This window comes from Gymnogyps californianus, chromosome 10, assembly GCF_018139145.2.
Source record: "Gymnogyps californianus isolate 813 chromosome 10, ASM1813914v2, whole genome shotgun sequence".
Taxonomy (NCBI): domain Eukaryota; kingdom Metazoa; phylum Chordata; class Aves; order Accipitriformes; family Cathartidae; genus Gymnogyps; species Gymnogyps californianus.
The window spans coordinates 702,405-718,230 of record NC_059480.1 but is presented as its reverse complement, the minus strand read 5'-3'; the positions used below and the strand labels follow the sequence as shown (position 1 = coordinate 718,230).

The following is a 15,826-nucleotide window of genomic DNA, read 5'->3' as shown; positions in this document are numbered from 1 at the left end:
GCCAGCCAGCAAACTGCTAGTCCTGGCTGTTCGCTGCAGGATTTGCACAATTTGCTCCATCAGCAAAGGCCTGTAGCTGCGTGAAGCGTTGCTGGGCGATTATGAGTAACGGGAAATTTGGGTTCGCATTCCACTGCTGTTGTAAATGGGAGATTTGGGATGAACTTCTGAATTTAGGAAAATGCCTCACAGTCTGGAGGGTTCGAAGATAGGAAGTAAGTGGTTATCGTTAACAAACACCCTCCCCCTGCCCTGAGAACGGACCTTTCTTACAAGCTTAAAGAAAGAAAATCACTGTGGCTGAGGAATTGGGACATAGGTGACGCTGATTCACCCTCCATTTTCAAAGCCTGTACTCGGAAGAGGAACGCTTGACCGACAGGTTCATTGGCTTCATGTAAAATAATCCGGCCTAAGCTGCTGCTGCTGGCACCGGTGCGCGTGTTCCGCTGCAGTGCGACAGCACAGTCGCTGGTAGATGGTGTCTCTAACCAGCTGGGCAGACAATCGCAGGATCAAATATAAGCCATGAGCACGGCTCTTCAGGAAGAAGAGCTGAAAAAGGGTCTGAAATTCTCCACAGTTAGCGGCAGGTGAGGCAGTGTTCCCTCTCACTGGATTTTCACATACATACAGATTTTCATATACTACCTTGAAAGGTGCTGTGCAAATGGTATCAGGAAATTTATAAGTCAGCTTAGGTGTCATACATATAACTCTGGTTTACCTGTAGTAAAAATGATTACTGTCTATCAAGAGTATCACAGCTGATGGAATGCAGTACTTCTGTTTATGAAATTAATGTTTATAGACTAACACCAGCTGATAGACTTGGTAAGAAACTGCTCCGCTGGTCAAGATACTAACATTGTTCACCAACGGCTTTTATGACTCCGATTCACACAACGGTAACCGCAAAAAAAGATACTAGAGACCTGACCAGAGAGAGAAACAGAAACGGGGGAACCACTCCTGAAAGAAAAAGTGAAAACTAAGTCTGTGGGAAACTGATTGAAGAAGCGTGCGTCTAACTGGTACCATGAAGTGAGCGTACAGGAAGAGCTGTGGAGAAGTGTGGGGCTCTGCATTGGCCTGGAAAATAAAATCCGTGTGACAGCTCTAAAGTAATGAAAAATGTCATTTTCTATAAGTGCCTGAACAGTGGAAATAAGGTTACGCATACAACCACGCTTCCAGAAAAGTGGGAGTGCTAGAGCTTTTACTGCAAATCTTCCAAGTATGTTCTGTATGCTAACAAGAAGAGAAGAACTTTAAAAGCTTTCTGGTAAAGAATGGGGATGTGGTTTGCGCATACACTAGACAGATCTTAGAGGTCACCGACTCAATGGAAACTTCACTTACATTAAAGGAAAAAGTGTTTAGAGATCGCAATTGAAATGAAAGCAGGAGGTTTAATCCGTTCTTCCTCATTTCATTCAGAACTTGGATCAAGAGGCAGCAGCACTGATTCTATCAGAATTTACAAAAAGCTGTAGAAGATCAGTTACGGAGATCGGGCCTACCATGGTGTAACTAAACAGACGTTTTTAGAACCAAAATGAGCAAATGCGGAAATGTTTGCTACAGATGCTTAAAAATACACAAGAGTAATTTACAGACAGGCAATATACCCTGTATCAAAAAAAGTGCTGGAAAGGCAAAACTGGTCAAATACTAAAGCATTGGACTAAAGGCTGCTGAAAAACAACTACAGCACTGACACTAGCGTTAATGATGGATCTTTGATGACTTTACTATTATTTGTAGAGGAGAAAGCTCACAAGAATGGGGCATTAGGAAGCTTATTTACCTTGATAAAAAGCTGCAAATCGGGGAGCAATGCACAGGCAGGTATCTCCCCCAGGACAGCGCTCATTATCCACCCAGCAAACCTTGAAGAATATACTCATTTTCTGACAATTCCCCCCTCTCCCTCAAAGACTGCTTGCACCGTGTTATTCCTAAAACTCTTACTATTGGAGTTTCTGCGCTACCACCTTGTATTATCCTGTTAGATTGTTGTTCTCTACTTGCACAGCTATAGATACAAAGTGGATCTGAAACTTATTCACAGCGAATACCGACCCACCTCACCTCAGCTTACACACTTGCTCTCTCTGCGCTGACAGACTTGATCCCGTTACGATGTATCGACTCTTCCAATTCTTCTCAACTATCTGCATTTCTCCATCACACAAGCTCAATTTTCCAATTAAAGTTCTATTTTAGTCCTAAAATTCTCTTGGCAAGCACGCGCACATAAATGCATTTAAATGGGTGAACCGCCCCCCAAAAGTTAGTCCAGGAATGATGTGCCACATGAGGGACGGTAATTAGTTGAAATCCAACCCCCGGTAAGAACTGTGCCCAGTTTCAAAAATCTCTGCTGTGACCCAGCAAGAGACAGGAGGCTCTGAGAAATAAAAATCTTGCTGAAGCAAGAGAAGTCCTACCAAAGCAAGATCAGGATGTAAGCATCTTTCACAAGATGGCCGAGGAAGTCTCCTAGCCTCAGGAAACAACAGAAAATCGTTAGACAAGGATCTGCGCAAGCTCTCAGGGAGACTTCAAAAAATATGCCACTGTTGACGCCTTTTTATTTTCTCCTCATTCAGGTCAACTGCAGACAGAACCCAAAGCAGGAGAAGAGGAAGGCAGGTAGAGGGGGGAGCTACTCTTAGTGAAGCAATAGCGGTCTTGGTCCTTCTCTTAAAATGACAGGCTTTAAAATACCATGGAGTATGCGTGGAAAAAGGGAAAACTATTGGTAAATTATTTAATCTGCTGTTTATACAATCTAAAGTTAACCTCTATTTGTTTGGAGGGGGTTTTTTTGGTGGGTTGTTTTTTTTTTTAATGTCATCATCTGAAAGCTACTGTGTATTTTGTCCTTACAAAAAGTTCAGCCCAAGATAAACGAAACAGGGCCACAACAAACAAGGTAAAGACCTTAATACAGTGTTTAACACAGGTAGATCATGATTCAGAATCCAATTCCCTAAACATTAGGACAGTACAATAATAACAGTAACAGGCGCAGTGGAGCAGACTGGGGATGAAGAAAGAGAAGCTAAAGAAAAAAATGTAGGCTCTTGCCCGTAATAAAATTTAGCGATGGCCTAATTTTTAACTGATACAGCCTGAAGTTCTGCCAGTAAAATGCAAAGAAGAATCACAAAAGTCTATAAGGAGTAGCTGATGTTCTGCTAGTAAATCACTTGTCGAGTACGTAGTACTGGGAGATTTATTTGTTCAGTATTTAGGAAGGAACTTGGAATGATTCACATTTTGATAGCTTTGAGATCCTCAGGATTCTCAAGAACGCACCTCAACGTCAGTCAGCTAACTAAGGCAAACTTAAAGAAAACTATCTTTACAAAAACCACCCCCAAAGGACAGAAGCCCAGCGTACCTTACTCCTCGAGTAGAGAGCAGCAAACGGGTACAAAGCAGAAATACTTGCATTCCTTCCTACTTTGTCCCTAAACACAGCAAGTTCTTTTAAACCGGGCAGTTTTCTTAAGCAAAAGTGGAGTGGAGTGGAGTAGGTTAAACTCAAAACCTCATCTTTAAGATTGTAATTTAAGAGAGTACAAAGATGCACCTTTTTTTTTTCCTTTTTTTTTATAAATAAGGAAAAATGCAACAGATAGTAAGTAAGGAAAAAGCAGCTAATAAATACCAGCTACGAAGCAGTTTTCTTATTGCCGTTTCACTACGGTCGTCTTATCACACGTTTTTTCTGTGGAAGGACAGTCCTATAAAAGGGAAAACCAGAGCAGGACGAGCTGACGGGAGAAGAGAAACACTGCGGGTGGCTTGTTTATTATTTGCACCATTTTTAATCTGAGGAGGAATGAGAAGTTCTGTTCGATGTCAAATGAAAATGGTTCAAAAGATCATGACACTACAAGCAAAAGCACAAATCACCTGAAAATGTATTGGAGAAAAAAACTGCGCCACTGATGTGAATGCCAATGGTCGAGACCTGCAGACACATCTAAATATAAATCTTGCATCTGTATTTACAAGTTGTAAGACCTCTGCATCAGGGAAGGGCCAACGAGACCTGAGCAATGTCAAAAAAACTTAATTTCTAGTGGTGTATGTTCCCATACAGCTTGGGAGGAGCCTCAGACTGGGGTCTGGAGCTGTGCACAGTACAACGTAAGTGTCACCCACCGTCACGGCAGAAAGCGCCACCGGTTGATGCCCAAGTCCTGACGAAACGCCCTTGTTTTCCGTCCCTCAGAGTAGAAACCAAGCTGCAAACCTTGGAGGCTCAGTTCACGGACCTGGACTCAAGCTTGCAGAAACTGGCACAGAAGTTTGAAGTGCAGGCCGAGATGCTGGAGAAGGAGACGAGCCCGGACGCCCCGTGGAGGTGGGTGCCAGAGGAGAGGTGAGCACAGGGAGGGATGGGTCGGTCCTCGTCCTGCACGCGTGGGTGACGCTGGTGGGACCGTGGGTGCACTCCAACGCGAGGCTGTACAACCCGTACTGATGTATTTGCCTTTCCCAGTTGGGATTGCTATTTACTGCAGAAATGGGCAATATGAGGAAAAAGTACGGTTCCTTTGATAGTTGTTTCTTTAAGGAACAAAACCAGAGAGTCTATGAAATATTTATGTGGTTTAAAAACAGCCATGCTGCTTCCAGGATAGCGGGGACATCAAGCCTGCTTGCATAACTCTGTCTCACAGTAAGTGAAGGAAAAAAACCTCAACTCATTAACACTGTCATTCCTTTCTCCGATTAAACGAGGCCAGAAGATTCGCATTTTTAGCACCCAGGGTAGGCTTTGTTAACGCACATATCTAGTCTTTCCATCTTCTGACCGAGAGTTTCTGGAGCAGCTCCTGCTTTCCGCACACCCGGGGAAATAGGCTCTAGTCAGGCTGCCTTTCAGTAAGATCCGTCGGTAACGATTTACGGCTGAAAATACTTGTTTAGACCCCAGAACTGCAGCACCGCGAGCAGACAGCGGCGCGGCCCGGGGCTCGCCGCGGGCCCCGGGGGCTGGGTGAGGCGGAGGACGGCCGTTAGCCCCGGGGCGGGCCTGCCTTCCCCCGCCCCAGGGCCTTCGGTCTCTGTCTCCCGACAGGCTCGGCTCGGAGGAGGAGGAGGAGGAGGGAGGAGCGAGAAGGCCGGGCGGCGGGAGAGGCCCGTCAGCGAGGGACGGGGCGGAGCGGGCGGGCAACGCCACGGCGGCGGCCATTGCGGGAGGCCGCGGTCCTGCCTTGCCGCCGGGCCTGAGGGCCGCCGGGCCCCCGCCGCCGAGCTGCAGCTCGGTGGGTGCTGACTCCTTGCTTTGACCGCTCGGGGACCGGGGGGGGGTGCGGTGCGGGGCTGGGGCTGGGGCTGGGGCTGGGGCTGGGGGGGGGGGCCCAGCCGCTTCCCTCGGTCGCGGTGGAGCGGCGTCCCTGTGTGTGCCGGGCCCCGGCGGTGGTATGTGGGGCCGGGCCGCCCGCCCCACGCCTGCCCTCTCCTTCTCGGAGCATCCACATCTTAGCGGCATAGTAAGCGTTATTTTTTCTGTCTGTGTACAAATTGAAATCAGTCCGGAACAGGTATACGTGGACTTGTTAGGTCTTTTTAACAAACCACCTGTAAAACTGGGTGTTTCCGTGTTATTTAGCATCCTTTTTAAAAAAATTAAAGGATTTGTTTTATCAACAAAGGGAGAGCAGAAACAATAAAACCCAACTTAAAGTGTATTTGTCTCCATGTCGTGTTCCTGTGTGACTGAAATTGCAGTCTTTCTCTCAGAAGGACCTCCTGTCTCTGTGAAGCTGGCTGTTTTTAAGAAGCTTGTAAGAACTTTTTTAACTTCCTGTAACTTAAAAAACCAGTATTTTTATCCATTTTGCTGTATGTGTCTTTTACGTTTATTTTCTGTTCCACAGTGTTTCTGGTCCAAGTAGAAAAATCCTGTGAGAAGCACTGGTGGTAGAAAGGCTGGATGATCCCCACCATTTTAAGTCATACAAGAAGATGCTGCAGTGTTGAACGCATTGGTTAGTTCTTTGCTTATGTTAATGAAAAGTATTTTGACTTTTTAGTCCCAGCTTAAGCAAGTGAATGAACGAGGAAGAACCTCCTCTCCTCTGATGCATAGGGATGTTGTATTTCACCTTCAGAACATGCTGGAACCAAGTCTGTACCAGAAGCAGCTTTTGAAGGACGCACGCATACACTGAAAAATTGACTGAATGGAAGGTTAAGGTAACTGTGACAACATATCCACCGAACGCGAGCATAGCTTATCGCTAATGGAGGGTAAATGCTAGAAGAACTCTTACCTTCTTCCCCCCCTCTCCTTACCACCTCCTTGCTATCCCCAAAGCACCTCTTACAACTCACAGGGAAGTGCGGTAGGAAAACCTGCTACAGTTTCTCCGTGACTTCTAGAAAGACCTGCGTCTTCCTCTGAAAGTCGAGAATCTCTCAGGTCGTGAGCAAAAGTAACCACTTAAGCAGACTGCTTAAATCCGCTAGCGTTTTCATGAAGTAGCTGTAAAACTGAGCATTTTCTATTTTATATTCATTACGGGAAGTAAAATACATGTTTCTTTTTGCTTTCAGGTACCAATGTTGTACTAGTCTTGTTCCTCTACTTCGAGTCAGTATGTCGAAGAAGTCGGAGGCTCCGCTTTCCTTGTCTGACTGCCTCTGCCAAATTTGCATGGAGATCTTCGTGGAGCCCGTGACGCTGCCGTGCAACCATACCCTCTGTAATTCTTGTTTCCAGCTGACAGTTGAAAAGGCCAGTCTTTGTTGCCCTTTTTGTCGGCGTCGAGTCTCTTCCTGGGCACGATATAATGCCCGCAGAAATACTCTTATCAACTGGGAACTCTGGGAAAAGATTCAGAAGAAGTACCCGAAGGAGTGTGAGCGTAGGATTAACGGACAGGATTTGGAAGAGGAAAGTAAGTAAAATGTCACTTGTCCTGGGATGTCTCCGCTTTACGAAAGTAATTCCTGTTGGTGGACTTTGGATGTTGTGAAGTAAGAAACTGTGTGCAGACAGGCTGTGTTACTGCTAGAAAATGCAGTGTCAGAGCTCGCCTGCGAAGGGGGCTTGCAGGGCCGAGAAATGGCTGTCTGTGCCTTTCTCGTTTGTGGTACCGAGGGTAAGTTATATTTTTCTGATCATTTAAGTGGATATTTATCCGTGCGTTTTGCACGAAGCATTGGTGTATGGCTGCCTAGCCTTGCAAAGGCAGTAATTCATTACTGATACAACTTCAGCTGTAAAATCTGTAGTATTTGTGTGTGTGCGTGCTTGTTTATCACTGTCAAGTAAGTGAAGTGGTTAAAAGTTTTTCAACTCTTAGATGCTGTTAATTAGTTTGGTTAGAAATTCTGGGGCTTCAGTCTGTGCAAGAGTCTCTGAGCCTAAAATTGTGGTGTCAGAGAAAAGGAAGTGAAATCTGATCATCTCTTTGAAGAAGGATTTTGGGGGTTATTGTGTTGTAAGCTCCCTTGGGGGAGGCTAACTGGTAGTTTGGCTCTGTGACACGTTGTTCCACCTGCAGTATTATGAAGTCTTTTTAATTGCAAAAAGCGAAAGGTGTAAGTTATGGTCAGCGCACATATTTGCTTTATATACAGTGCTTGGAAAACACTGACTGTTCTTGCCACTCTGTAACACAGTGCTTTTTTACTTTGTTCCTTTGTAACACAAAGTGCTTTTTTTCCACAGCGCTTGATTTAAGTCACATCATTCCTGTGACAGGGCGTGGAAGTCAATCTTTTGTTAAAATCTTTCGTTGTTGACTGTCATGATCTTGCTTTGTTCCTCACTTCTTTTTTTTTCTCTCCTTCCTCTCGATTAGTCTGTGTCCCCCATCCGCAACACCAGCTGAGCAAGCCTGGGGAACTGAGGCAGGAATATGAAGCGGAGATTAGCAAGGTAAGTCTAAAAATATATTTAAAAGCATAAATACTTTGTATCTAGTTATTTTAATTGTTCCCACAAACAGCTGCAATGTTATTTAATGAAAAAGAAAGATACTTAAAAGGGCATTGCTGCTGCAAGAACAGACTGGTCATTCCCGAAGCGGGAATTGAATTTGTATCCTTCACGGAAGAGGAGCGACTTCCTTGTGTTTGACAGGAGGCGACATTTCTCACGTTTTCTTGTGCTAGTTGATCTGTACCTCCTACCTCACCCTCTCAATCAGTCCAGCAACATATGCTGTCATGCTGTCTTGTTGTCCCTGCAAGTAGGTGTGCTTCGCAGGCTAGGAAACACGTAGAGGTACCGACACAACAGAACGCCCAGGCAGGTCTCTTAGTCAATACCTCTGTTGTGGTTTAACCCCAGCTGGCAACTAGGCACCATGCAGCCTCTTGCGCTCTCCCCCCACCCACTGGGATGGGGGAGAGAATTGAAAAAAAACCCTCGTGGGCTGAGATGAAGACAGTTTAATAGGACAGAAAGAAAGGAAAAATAATGATAATAATAATATGACGATAATAATACTAAAAGAGTTAGAATATACAAAACAAGTGATGCACAGTGCAATTGCTTACCACTTGCCAACTGATGCCCAGTCAGTTCCTGAGCAGCAATCTGCCCCTCCCAGCCAACTGCCCCCAGTTTATATACTGGGCATGATGTCATATGGTGTGGAATACCCCTTTGGCCAGTTTGGGTCAGCTGTCCTGGCTGTGTCCCCTCCCAGCTTCTTGTGCCCCTCCAGCCTTCTCGCTGGCTGGGCACGAGAAGCTGAAAAATCCTTGACTTAGTACAAACACTACTTAGCAACAACTAAAAACATCAGTGTTTTATCAACATTATTTTCCTACTAAATCCAAAACACTGCACTATACCAGCTACTAGGAAGAAAATTAACTCTATCCCAGCCGAAACCAGGACAACCTCGTATTTCCCAAAACTCTGCAGAAGAGTTCTTTCAGGGTTGGAGTGTCACCTGTCACTGCATCCCTGTCCACACATACTAGAACGCCTTTTATAGGTCCTCAGATGCACATAAAGCATTTCGGACTAGCAAATGTAACAATCTGGAACTGTTTGGGCTTTGGTCTTGTACTGCCTTCTTGATTTCCCTCCTTAAGGGACAGACCACAATTAGATGAGCTTTGGTAACGAACATACAGCATTTTCGTTCTTATTTGCTCACTCCCTGTGTTATCTGTGTTCATTTGAAAATCAGAAAAGATTTCTAAGGAATCTTAATGTTTGCCTATTTAAGGATCCTTCTTCCAGTTCAGACACGGTAGTAGTAAGAATTGTAGTTGGAAGTAGTATTGGAACGCTCCTTTCCCTGACAGCCCCGTTGCTGACTGTTACAAGAGCGGGGGGGTACGTGAAGCAGAGGACTGTGGGATTCTCTTTCATGGCAGTTAGGGGATAAGATTGATTGGCAGCAGTAGTATCAATGGTTAATGGAGATGGTGCCCAAAAGCAGTGAAATAAGTCATGGTGTCTGGTCCCAGTCACAAGACATCAATACATGATTTGAAACAAACTCAGACTTAACATAGCTTGTGTAGTGTTACAGCTTGACGCTTCTCTAAAGCAAATTTCCAAATTCCATTACCCAGTTAAGAAAGCTATATTCATTCTTGGAAGTACTTTGCTGTCCTTGTGGAATTACTGATAACTGATTTATCAAGAGTGGTTGTCTGCCGTAAGGAAGGCAGATTTAAAATTCTTGGTCTGCCGCGTTGGGTTTTGCGTGTTTCAAGAGAGCAGAAGGACTCTTCCAGAAGAGAGATGGGCTGCCTTCTAGGCATCTTGCGCTAATATTGGAATTACGATGATATAAGCAGGTTGAGCAAACGCTGTGGTTTAGCTGGCATCCAGCCTTATGAAGAATCTTAGTCTGAGTTTCTCTGTAGATCCGTGTACTTGGAGATCTTAGTTTTTGTTACTAACATTTTGAAAAGGTGAGTAATGGAATCTAACCTTGCAGGCGAGCAGGGTTAATGGTATAGTCTTACAGAAACCTAAAGGTAGGTCACTGTTATCAAACTGAAGACTCTACACACGGTATCAGTGTGATTCTCCCGTCTTTGGAGACGTGTGTAATTAAATACTGGCTTTGAAGTGGGCAGAGCGTCTTTGTGAATAGCAGATCATTCACTTTTAAGGAGCGTCGGCTGAGAGGTTCTGGCATAAAGTGTGGTCCTGCAGTAGCAGCCAGATGCATTTTTAAAAAAATCTTTTTTAGGTGGAGGCAGAAAGGCGAGCGCATGAACAGGAGGAGAACAAGGCAAGTGAGGAATACATTCAACGGCTTCTAGCAGAAGAGGAGGAGGAACACAGATTGGCAGAGGAGAGACGGAGGGAGATGGAGAAACAGCTGAAGCAGGATGAAGAGTTGGCCTGGCAGCTGAGTAACAGTCTGGTGAGTTAGGATCAAGGGGGACAGTAGAAAATGTTGATATAGTGCAAGCAGCTTAGACTTTTCAGAGCAAAAGTTAAAATTTTGAATAATTTAAACGTATTTTAATTGTAGTTGGAAGCTGTTGTCAGCCCCGAGTACTTTAGATGCTTGATTGACCATTAATTCTTGAAGAACCAGCAGGAGGGTGAAATACCCCATACGTTTCTACCTGTGTAATACACACTCAAAACGCGTGCTGGATGTTTTCATTGTGAAACATTTTAAAACATTGGTTTTCTTCTGAATACTTCCTTTTCCCCATGATTTAAAAAATACTTCTTTGGAAGACATTGATGTACCTGTACTGAAAAAAAGGAACGTGCGATGAAAGTTTACCTTATGTTTTGGGGTTTGTTTGTTTTGTTAATTTCTTTTGGGGTTTTTGGTTGGTTGGCTTTTGCTACCCAATAATAGTCGTAATGATGAAACCTGTGTACTTATTTGAGCAAAACCTCTTGTCCCTTAATGCCAGATACAGGAAAGTGTACAGAACGTGTAACATTTCTCATTCCATAACTATCCGTTACTTAAGGTTCTAGAATTCTTTGGACAAAAGTAACTAATTTTGCAGTAGAAACAAAGTAGTTCTCTGGGTTTTCTCCAGTTCGTGTTGTGTTTTGTTTTATATAATGCTATTTTTACTTGTCATCAAAGAATGACGGTGCCAAAGGACATGTGCTCAGCAGTCCTTCACCAGCAGGCAGTCTCTCAACTGAAACATCCCCAGCTAATTTGTGCAAGATGAAGAACAAACCAAGCAACTCTGGAGACATTCAGAAGTAAGTAATTCAAGTTTTTCTTCTTCAGTTATTGGTCTGTTTCTTGGTATGGTGTCCCTCTGCTCCGTTTGCTTCCTTGGAATCCTGTAGTCCAACTTCCCTGGATAATCTGGGGCAAATGTAAACTGTTGAATGTTAAAACATCTCCTCATAGGAAAATACGGAGGAGAAGGGAAACACTTGCCCTTCTCTTGTTGTTTTTGTTTGTCAGAAAGAGCCTGAAAATCTTGATTAATGCAAAGGACTGACAATTCAAGGAAAAAGGTTTAAAAAGGTATACTTTTTTTTTTTCTCCTTTTAAGGTACCTGTCTCCAAAGCTTCATCATACATTGGGATCAGCATCATTCTCTAGAACAACAGAAAGATGCAGGAGTGACTCTGGCTCTGTGGTAACTAGAATCATTTTGTTATAAATCTCAGTAATTATGGGTTATTTTCCCCTTGCCTATAGGATTGCCAATCCTATATTCCCCTTGCACATCAGCGCTGGGCAGTTTATCTTCCCCTTTTTGAACTACCTTCAGTAGTCATGATTCCCCAAAGTGGAAAGGGAAGAAACCATGCTTGACAGTCCGCAGATGCACACCTACGGCTTGCTTCGATAGTTACCTTGTCTAGCCTTACAAGTGCCTTACCTGAACGTCTTCAGAGAGCTCTGGGTTGCAACCGATGGCGTATAAAACTAAAATGATAGTTCTGGAGCTCACTGGAGGAGGTTGCACTCTGATTTTCATCATTGCATATGTCTGTCTGTCTTATCTTCCCTGTAAGGCTTCAAAAGAAGATGAGCAGGCTTGAACAGTTGGTTTGAGTCACTGATAAGAGGAGAATGCTGCAATTGTGTTTTCAGTCCTTCGGCTAGGCTTCTGTAGGTTGTTTTAAATATTTTCATTATTATTAAACAATTATGTATTTTTTTCAAAGAGAAGAATCCAAGTTAATATCCCAGAGTAGTTATGAGCAGTGCAGCTATAAGAAGTGAGATTTGCATTTTATTCACACCCATTGGCTTTCGGTAAACTTACTTTGTTAGTGGTCTCTCCCTTTTCTTCAGGAGACCAATAGCAATGAAGGCAGCAGTTCTGCGTGGCAAGACGAGCAAGAAGAAATGCCAACGCTGTCTCCACAGCTGACCAGTGTGACTAAAGATTCCAGTGCTAAGGATTCGTTTTTGGAATCATGCATGAACTATTTCAGTGAGTCAGCTTCAGGGGAAACCGCTGCTGTAAAGCAGGAAAAAACACCAGGACCAAATTGTCTAGGAGACGAAGTTCCGGATGCACTTCATGGAGTCGCAAAAGGGGAAGGGTCTAGAACAGTTCTTCATAGATCCAAAGGAGAAGATGATGGAATTGAGTCAGACAGTGGCAGTTTAACACATGTAGAAAGCATAAACCTTGAAAATTCTGCTGAAACTTGTAGCTGTATTCAGTCAGCAACAAATTCTGTGATGTCTGACAGCAAAAGTGTAATATGTGATCTCATGAAGGTGGCTAGACACTCAGATGAAGAGAAACCAGAGAGACTGCAGAACACTAAGGAGACTCCAAAAAGAAAGTCGCTGGAGCCACCAGCTGAAGCAGTGGTTGACTTGTGTGTGCTTGGTAAGAGGAGAAGAACTTTTCCGGAAAGTTTAGAGGATCAAGGGGAGCAGATAAATGATTTTAACTTGCAAATGCAGAAAGCCTTTGAGCAGGAGTTCTATGAAAGGCGTATGCAAGAGGAGCAGGACAGGCTTCTGGCTCTGCAGCTTCAAAAACAGATCAACAAGGAGGAAAGGACACTTAATCGACAAAAGGGCTCTCCAGATGAATATCTTCTTCGCACCAAAGCACCTCAGTCTGTGAAAGACTCTCCTGCTAGAAAGGGAAGTTCTAAGATGGCAAAAGAGTCAAAGGTACCAAAAAAACAGGCTGAAACAAATCACCGCAAGACTCGGAAAGGTTCTTGCAATGAAAACTGGCAGTCCCCTACCAGAGTCCGAATGAAATCGCCCAGCATCAAGGGAGGAAAAGTTTTGAATTGTGTGGTTAATACCAGTGATGCAAACGATATTTGTTCACTACCTAAGAATAAGCAAAAGACGATCCTTCAGATGTTTAAAAGCTCTGTGGCGGAGTAGATCAACAGAACCACAGACACATGGTGGAATGAGAATTAAAACCCTGGTAATGCTTTCTCCTGTGTTAGGCAAAGCTTCCTGTAAACAGTTTTAAAGTTGGTTTTGAGGGGGATCACTTTGGGCCACAAAGTGTTACGTATTCTGAGAAGTTTTAATAACGTACGCCCCCAGACTTTAAAAAATTTTAATTGGTCTTTTCTTGACTACAGCTTATTTTCTAGCACTTGCATTTACCTAATTTTGAATGTGGATACTGTTAGTGTTTAAAAACAAAAGTAACTGATGGTCTTATCTTAAAAGGAGAATTTGGAGCCTTTTACGGAAAGGGTGCACGTTCCACAGAGGAAACAAGTAAAAAAATGAGTTTGTGTTTCCAGTTGTCTGCCAACTGCAAGGTTGAGGCTTCACTTGGCACAACCACTGTTCTGTTAAATTGAAGCATGTTACGGGAATTTAGGCTATTTGTTGAATTGCATTGTTCGCACGACAGTTAACGCGAGGATAACTAGACAGCCAGTCTTGCAGACACATGCTTTCCCTCTCATATACTAACCCCTTTCTTAGACAAAGAGGGGAAAAACAGGTCATTCTCCCACTGCCAAAGCCAAGGATCTTTCATAGATGCCAATAGTGTAAGTGGTTGTGGGCTTGTATTTACCTCTGTTCATAGAGGTCACTTCTGCATATCTGACTCTCACTGTTGTTAGGAAAAAGATACTTTTGTTTTCTCATTGCTAGCATTCTGCAACTTTATTCTTGTACGATATTACCACCTATATTACTGCTATTTAATTTTCATACTCAGACTGGTTTGAGTCTGATTAAAAACACGTCATATTAAAAAAAATAGTCCAGAGGACAGTTATGATGGAGAAAGTTAAACCAAAAGGGGGAAAAGCAACTGAAAACTGGAGTTGTCAGAAATGACATAACTGTAGTTAAAGATTCACATGCCTGGCTGTAACTGTTCCCCCCCCCCCCATTTTTAGAGGGACTACCAAACACTGTCTTCCAGTTGGGTGTAAAACGAATTTCATTCAAAAGAATTACAATTTAGACATGTGGGGAGGCTGAGGCCTGTAGGAAGTTGAGGCTGGTGAAGAGCTGACCGGCTGCTACGCAGCAGAGGAGGTAATTCTTGCTAGATTGTTTTATCTGTTGCTATTGTGAAACCATCTTTTGGCCTTTCTTTGCTTGTAATGAGATACTTTTCCACTGTACACGTCTGAAAGAGAGCAGAGCACTGATCTACGTTGCTGACGTGTGTGTGCTAATCACCAAAGTTAGCAAATGTTTTAAACGTGTACTTTTTGTGAACCTCATTGATGATCTGTAGACTTTAACTCGGTTCCGGGAAATTTGTAACAAAATACTTCAAAGCAATATCTTCTGATGTTTTAAGTTTTAAAAAACAAAACCTGACATTTTACTGAATGCGAATGTTTGTTTTTTGGGTTTTTTTCTTTGCCTGCATGTCTCTAGTAATGGTGGGTTTCTCATAAATAAATGATCTATTCTAAGATGCTTTTTGAGAAAGTTACAACAGGTGACCAGTTGCAAATCATTCACTTTTCCTCTTGCTGCCTCGACCATTGTGCTGGAAGCCTTCCTTCAATATAGATCTGTTTCCGTTTAATCCTTACCTTTGTTCGGGTTGTTTTCTGTCTTACCTATGCAGTCAAATAGAATCCTTCATTAATTAAAGTGTTCTTTAAGGCAGAGATATTGACTGTTTTCATGCTAGTGACGCTCGGCCTTTCCAGTCATGATAAGCACGTAAGAAGTAAGCTCTCCATTTTCAAAAGAGATGAGGAGAACGAGTTTATTTTTTAAGTGTGTTCAGCCTCATTTTACAAGCAATTTCTGAAGTCTGATGGGTATTTTTAACTTGCTCAAAAGATGGTCCCTGCTCTGGCATGGAGCTCCTCCTTCCCCGATCACGTCTCCTGATGACTGCCGCCCGTTCTCAAGTATGTCTGAGCAGAGGCACCGCATGCTCCTCTGATTTATTGCCATTTTGGTGTAATGGGTTGTTTAGGATTTCAGAGCAGGTTGGAAATGGTTTGGAGTGGTGCGAGGCAGTTCCTGGCCTCTTCCCACACATGTCGCCCCCTGCAGCCACCTGCTGCCAAACCCCTAAAATTTCCGCCCGATGCAACTGTCTCTGCAGGTTGAGACGCTTTGTTTCGAAGGTCCTGACAGTCCTGCTGTACCCCTCTAAGGGTTTTCAATGTCTGTCTTGTTCTCAATCACTGCCTTTAATGTCTAGCACTGAAAGAGCCTGAATCTCAAGTGTTTTGAACTGCTGGCCATTCATATGTAAGAAATAATCTTGTATGTATTACAAATTCTGACCCTGGTTAATTGCTGTATTTTTCTCAGATCAACCATCATTATACTCCAGTACAGCAGTGCTGGCTTTGGAGGTGCTTTTACAGCCAGGTCCTGATGTTTGAGAGGCACTCGGTGAAAAAGAAAGAAAGAGAAGCATGTGTGGTCATACAGG

At 43.6% G+C, this 15,826-nt stretch overlaps 1 protein-coding gene across 1 annotated transcript; it reads left to right on the top strand.

Annotated features, from left to right (window-relative positions):
- Window positions 1-5,237: 5,237 nt before the first annotated feature.
- Window positions 5,238-15,039, top strand: RNF168 (ring finger protein 168). Its single transcript, XM_050902804.1, has 9 exons — window positions 5,238-5,291; window positions 5,907-6,017; window positions 6,141-6,225; window positions 6,586-6,929; window positions 7,839-7,915; window positions 10,203-10,379; window positions 11,073-11,197; window positions 11,500-11,587; window positions 12,253-15,039. Exons 4-9 carry the CDS (start codon window positions 6,629-6,631, stop codon window positions 13,318-13,320), a joined length of 1,836 nt encoding a protein of 611 aa, XP_050758761.1. The 5' UTR covers window positions 5,238-5,291; window positions 5,907-6,017; window positions 6,141-6,225; window positions 6,586-6,628; the 3' UTR covers window positions 13,321-15,039.
- The last annotated feature ends 787 nt before the right edge of the window (window positions 15,040-15,826 follow it).

Coding starts and splice junctions, on each gene's coding strand:
- RNF168 (XM_050902804.1), top strand. CDS start 6,629: ATGTCGAAGAAGTCGGAGGCTCCGCTTTCCTTGTCTGACTGCCTCTGC. Junction 6,930..7,838: donor ACAGGATTTGGAAGAGGAAA/GTAAGTAAAATG, acceptor CCTCTCGATTAG/TCTGTGTCCCCCATCCGCAA. Junction 7,916..10,202: donor ATGAAGCGGAGATTAGCAAG/GTAAGTCTAAAA, acceptor AATCTTTTTTAG/GTGGAGGCAGAAAGGCGAGC.